Source organism: Mycteria americana, chromosome 2, assembly GCF_035582795.1.
Source record: "Mycteria americana isolate JAX WOST 10 ecotype Jacksonville Zoo and Gardens chromosome 2, USCA_MyAme_1.0, whole genome shotgun sequence".
Classification (NCBI taxonomy): domain Eukaryota; kingdom Metazoa; phylum Chordata; class Aves; order Ciconiiformes; family Ciconiidae; genus Mycteria; species Mycteria americana.
The window spans coordinates 80,701,760-80,707,759 of record NC_134366.1 but is presented as its reverse complement, the minus strand read 5'-3'; the positions used below and the strand labels follow the sequence as shown (position 1 = coordinate 80,707,759).

Below are 6,000 nucleotides of genomic sequence, written 5' to 3'. Positions count from 1 at the left end.
GAACCTGATCAAAATTTTTGCTTGCCTTTTTTTTAACATATTGTCTTAAAAGTGTTGGTTATTCTACAGATTTAATAATAAGCAATAAAACGCTAGACTAAGTGTTCCACTTTTGCTAGCCAAAGCTTGCTGCCAACTCATGACTTGCAGCACTTGAGTTATTGTCGTAGTTAGGTTCTTTTTCTCCTGCAAAATTTAGGAGCTTTGTGAAAAAGTGAAACCTTGCATAAAGCGATGTGGTGCTTTCTGCTAATAGCTGCACCTCAGCAAATGTAGAAAAGGACTTGGTAGTGAAAATACATTTTAAAGCTCCCAAGCCTCGGTGATGCAAGTCTTACATTCTGCTATTCTGATCTGTTAATTGTTAGAAGTAGGATAAGACTGGTTATTAACTCTTGGAAACTGAAGAAAGAACTAGTGAAATCTTTATGTCACCTCCTGAAATGTCAAGGGATGCTCCTTAAAGAAACCACACAATGCAGCTTGTGATATTTGTAAGTATCAAGGTCCAGGAGACGAGAATTCTGTTCATCTCTGGTTTCAATATTTAAAATGAACTATGTATTTAGTCATTTAATTCAGATGCTGTATATTTTTAAATGAAACAGGATCAATAAGAACTTAGTCTTAGTAACTGGGTGAGAGGTTTTAAATCTAACACACCTTTTGTGCTCAGTGAGAGAAAAGGTCAGCAGCAGAATAATGTATCTGGTTACAGGTAGCTTAAGGAAGTTTTATTGTCAAAGTAGGGCAGGAACTATTTCATCACATGGGACATACAAGCAAACAGATTTCAAGACTACCTTACATGCTATTATAAATCACAGCAATATATTTTAGAACATGTGAACCATTAGAAAATAGTACTTTGGTTGCCAAAAACTGAGTCTCTCAGGCATTTCTTTTGCTGAACAGAAAAGCTCAGACATGTGCAGTGAGTTTACGCATCTGTATGTGGCACTGTAGGATGCTGAAGATGGTCCAGTGTTGCTTCAGGATCAGAGTCTTCTCACAGCTATGTGTTTCCTGGGCTCTCAATAACCAATTTCTGTGTGGAATACAGTTGGCCAATAGTAACCTGAAATCAAACCAAAATATCAGAAAACCGAAACCGGAAAGTAAACAGGTTATAATTTCACCTTCACAAGAGAGATTAAAAACAAACCAAGAACTGAGTAGCCCATATATTAAGCTTTTTCATAACAACATTTTTCTTTCTGTAAGCATTTTTTTGTGAATAACGCTGTTATCAGCCTAGACGTTAAGAAAAATAACCAATACATAAAATATCTGCATATATAAAAGCGTGAAACAATGACATTGAGGAATACTGTTCAAAGGCTCATATTAAAATTTAACATTAGAAGTTACTACAGAAGAAAAGCAAACAGGCTGTACGTTTAGAAAAATGAAAAGATGAGTGTAATGAAAAATAAAAAGATGGATATAGTCAGCAGATATTTCTTATTATGCTTTTTGGGTGGAGAGCCTAGATATAAATTGCATGGTATGGTATTGTTTTCCAGTCCCTTTGGAACCCTGATTTAATTTGCATTATAAACACTGAAAACAGTTACGCAGTTAGTTCACCAGTAACATTTTACACAGACTGGAACTGACCCCTCGTTCATGAGATGGTATTCACACCTCACACATTTGTGCTTTCTAGTGCAATGAGGAAATGAAAAATGACAAAAGTGCAACACTGATGCTTTGATTCCTCTTGTTCTTTAGTACTTTCTAGTCTGCATGGTAAGGTTGGTAAATTGTAGTCAGACGCGCAGTTGGCGATAGTCACACACAGCTCTTCGCTTAACAGTTGAGATGTGGAAGGAAGAAGTTTCATGCAAGTAGGCTAATGTAAGCAGGGGAAGACAACGTTTATTTTAAAAGTATGAATTTTGGAGTCTAATTTTTAATGTCTATTATGCCCTTTCTCACCCCTACTTTCTCCCCAAGGCCTGGGTACACAGTAGCTCTGTGTCCTTTTCACAAAAAAAAAAAAAAAAAAAGAGTTCATATATTTAATTATGGAATTAGGACAAAAAAGGCTAGATGCTTAATTACACTAAGCACAATATATTCAGGAGAATTTAATACTGCACAAACTAAGCCTGACAGCAAGTCAGGCTCTCAAAATAGTACAAAATTTGGGAAAGAAATTTTTCACCGTTTTTCATTTACCATTTTTGAGGGGAAAAATCGTGGCAGCTCTTAAATAAAAATTTCTCATCTATGCCCACACTCACATAAAATGTAAGTAATATTGCCTTTTAGGAAATGAACTATTTCATCTTGATAAACAGCCTTGTCTGAAACTTGTAACGCATTGATTTTAATCTTGAAATATTTATTACAAGGGAGGATTTATGAGCCATTCTTAAAGGAACCGAAGTTCTCCTTGCCAGCAAATATTCCCCTCTTCTGGCACTCAGAACGAAGTCAGTAACAGCATATGAACAACTCTGATTATTTTTGAAATTACTTATGAAGTATGTTGCATACAGAATATTTAAAACAAAGGCCATACACAAATGCGGCATGTGTTACCAACAGAAATTTTAAGCTGTCAACAAGTGTTAGTTATCAAAGAGAACTCGCTGCTCTGGGTTATGTGGCAGGCTATACACTTTAGTTGCTGCCTTACCACAAACCATGCTGTAGTACTTAATTTTTGTATACTGTGTTTTGGAGCCCAAAGAATCTTTAATCCTTTCCCACACAGTAGAGCAAATTTAATGGGAGGCTCAGAGGGATTACAAAAATGCTGAAACCTGAATTGCATTTTTTTTTCTCCACCAACTGGGGAGATAGACGAGGCTGCGTACGTGACTTCTCAGTCAATCACATTCAGCCAGGGCAGATGGCTTTGTAGGAGAAAGGTACGAGCTGTTGTTTGCTGTCCCTGTGCCAAGAGGTGATATTATCTGCTGCTGTACCTCTTGACTCGAACGCAATAAAATCATAGATGTGTGTGCTGAGCTGCTTCCTTAGTAAACCACAGGCGTGCAGGCATTTCAGCGAGCCCACAGCCACCAGTGCTGTGCTGCCTGCCTTTGCTGGGCTGCTGCAGCTTGCCTGCTCTGGTGCCTCCCTTCCAGAAGCTATGCCATGACATTTTAAGCTGAACTTTGAAATTTAAGGATTTTTTTAAACCGTTAGCCTTGAATTTCTAACATGATGATCAAGTCTTTCCCATGCACTTTAGACAAAACAAATAGACCTTCCGTTTATAGCTGCTGAAAAATTCACATCTATAAACATCCACTGCCTCAGCAGAAAGACTGCACTGGTATTTACACACTGACACTCATTAACCCTCTGAATCAAAACAGCGTTCTTATGGCATCCTCACCGACGCCAAGTTTAAAGAAAGCACTTAAGCAGCAAGCATCGCTTAAGTGGATCATTCTCCCAAATTAAAGACTTAAGTGGCTATCTGTTGTGTTCTTTTTTCACCATGTGTGTTTGTAGCTTGTACGCTGCATGCCATTTACTCTTCTGGTAGGTGGCTGGAAGCCAGTGCAGAGGTCAGTGTCAGGGTATTTTTATTAATCACAGGAAGCTTTTGTGGAAAAAGGCTCTACCATTTGCTCAGCAACTTTGTTACCCAGAATTTTATTTACCTCTGTAAGGTAACACATTGCAATTAAATTCTGCAGGAAAGAATGCACAATAAAGAACCACTTTGTCATCAGGAGAAGACAATAAATAGAAAAATAAAGGCTGCTTTTCAGATCTTACTGAATTATTTGATGTTTAAATCCTGCCTGCAAAATTATGTACTGTAAAAATAAGTCTGACAAGTCCAACCCTCAAAACCTGACAATTTGTCCTTGTTCAAAGATTTCGTACAGGTCTATACAGTCAGCTTTTTCTTGTGAACTTGAAAAACTTAATCTTGCCTTCCATCTGAATCCAGGCCAAGACTTAGGGTTTCAGAATGGGATTTATCAGCAGATGTCAGTGAGACAACAAAAGGGGAAAAAGAAATTACTGACCAGTAAGCACTGGTCCATCTTGTAACCCAACCATTCTCTGGTTATTAGGTGTTTGTGTGTTCATATGGAAACAGTACTTTTCCTTGCCTGTGGCTGGCAGCAGCAAACATGGGGAGAAGCCACTTCACGGAATCTTTCACTGCTATTGGGAAAAAAGCAAGCAGGAGAGGTTTTCCCCAGATAACAGAGTATCAGAGATGTGTATGGGGAGGTGCAGTAAGAATTGAATAGTAGAATTAAGTAAGAAGAATTAAAGAAGTAGAATTTAATACTGAAAAAAAATCCCGATGTCCTGAAGACATTAGAAGAACATGCTATCACCCTAAAAATTCACCAAATCCCGTCAAATTGCCAGCTTTGAACTCTGTCCTCTCAAATGGTCTATGGCTGGCCGGTGCCTGACTCTCAGGGACACCTGTGGCTGGGGAGCAGGGTATGTGTAGCTTCCCTGCCAAGCCACGCAAGAGATAGGACTGCAGTGAGACAGCGGTGACCTGGGAGGTAGCCTGAACCCTAGGGGCTGCCTTCCTATCTGACACAGCTAGTGGAGCAGATCCTGCAGACCCATTGCCACTGCTTGCAAAATACTCCTAGGAGATCTTCAGCTTTTGAAGGTATGTGGCATGTCCTGTGGTTTTTATCCATATGAAGATTTTACTTTGCAGCTCAGAGTTGAGGTAGAAGTGACTGCTCCCATTTCTGCAGGGCTGAAAATAAGGTGACCGAGTTTTAAAAATTTTTCTAATTTGCCTCGGTCGTTTTAGAGTGCATGGTTCTGCTCTGAAAAGTATGATGGCATCTTTCCTTGACAGCTCTGTGTATATTCAAAATGTCTGTCCACTTTAAGAACCACCACATTTTTCCCTCCTTAGTTGTGTTGGCTCTGCAGCACAAAGGTGGCCAGGCGTCTCTTTTTCCCATGTACTTTACAGAATTGTAATTGCATGGTGAATAACCTGTGAGCTCTAACAAACCCTGCTGAGCCCTGATGAAGATACATTTTCTCACTGTCACTGAACTACACATCATTATCTTCCTGCCAAACCTGACAATCTCCAAACTACTAGCTACCTGCCTGGGTGAGGTCTCACTGACAAATTTCAATGCGAATGCCCTAAAATTACTCAGGTAAGTAGCTAGGCGGCAGACCTGAGGAAAGGTGACGTGCAAAAGGAAGTGGCAATGTACAGCCAAAGTGTACACCCACGCGTGTGGATCTGAGGAAGGATGTCCGCATCTTCAGTGAACAAATGCAAAGTCAAAATGACAAGAAATCTGGCTTGTAATATCTCTTAGCAGGTTGGACACACAAGAAGGAAAGACAACAATTTAGGTCTCTGCCCTTGAAGGAATCTTAGCACCTTGCACAGCTGGTGACATATCTTGACTGAGTTCCCCAGCACACAGAAACATCATCTTCCTAATTGCAATCAGGGTATGTTCTTATGCAAATCAATGCAATATGACTATATAGACCCTCATAATGTACTTTAACCATCGCTTTCTAAGCTAAGTCAATATAGGAGTCATACAGAGGAGTTTCCCTTCTCTGTCCCTTCTATGTCTCACCCCATTTGTAATACAAATAACAAAATTAACAAACAGTGTCTGTTTATTTAATAACTCTCCCCTCATTTAAATATAGTTTCTGAAGTAATATCTAGGGAACAATTTTCTGCCCTCAAAGGCAAACCAAACCCAGGGATTCTTCATGCCACTGTTTATTTTTCGATGGCAGACAAAAGCAGGAGCGGCCTAACAGGAGATGGTGCAACACTTTTACTCCACGTAGAATCACCTTATTGGTGAAGACAAGGCCTAAACACGTAAAAGTGCCACCGCAGCACAGGATTATGAAAACATGATAAGACAGCAATTCCTTTCACCCTCAATTATTTAAAAATTGATTTCCCAAGAGGGTCATCACAGAAGAAGTAAAAAATGTTTCTTGTTTTTCTTAAGGAAATGCAGATGATAACTAAAGTTGATGCACTACAGA

At 39.3% G+C, this 6,000-nt stretch overlaps 1 protein-coding gene across 8 annotated transcripts in view; it reads right to left on the bottom strand.

The window, feature by feature from the left end:
- Positions 1-709: 709 nt before the first annotated feature.
- The window catches only part of LYRM4 (LYR motif containing 4), a 95,902-nt gene continuing 90,611 nt past the window's right edge, over positions 710-6,000 (bottom strand). For all 8 annotated transcript variants that reach the window (XR_012774359.1, XR_012774357.1, XR_012774358.1 and 5 more), the window contains one exon: positions 710-1,078. Coding sequence is in view for 1 of the 8 variants with exons in the window: in XM_075493897.1 (XP_075350012.1) it covers positions 1,016-1,078 (63 nt within the window). In the remaining 7 variants the exon portion in view is untranslated. The remainder of the gene's footprint in view (positions 1,079-6,000) is intronic.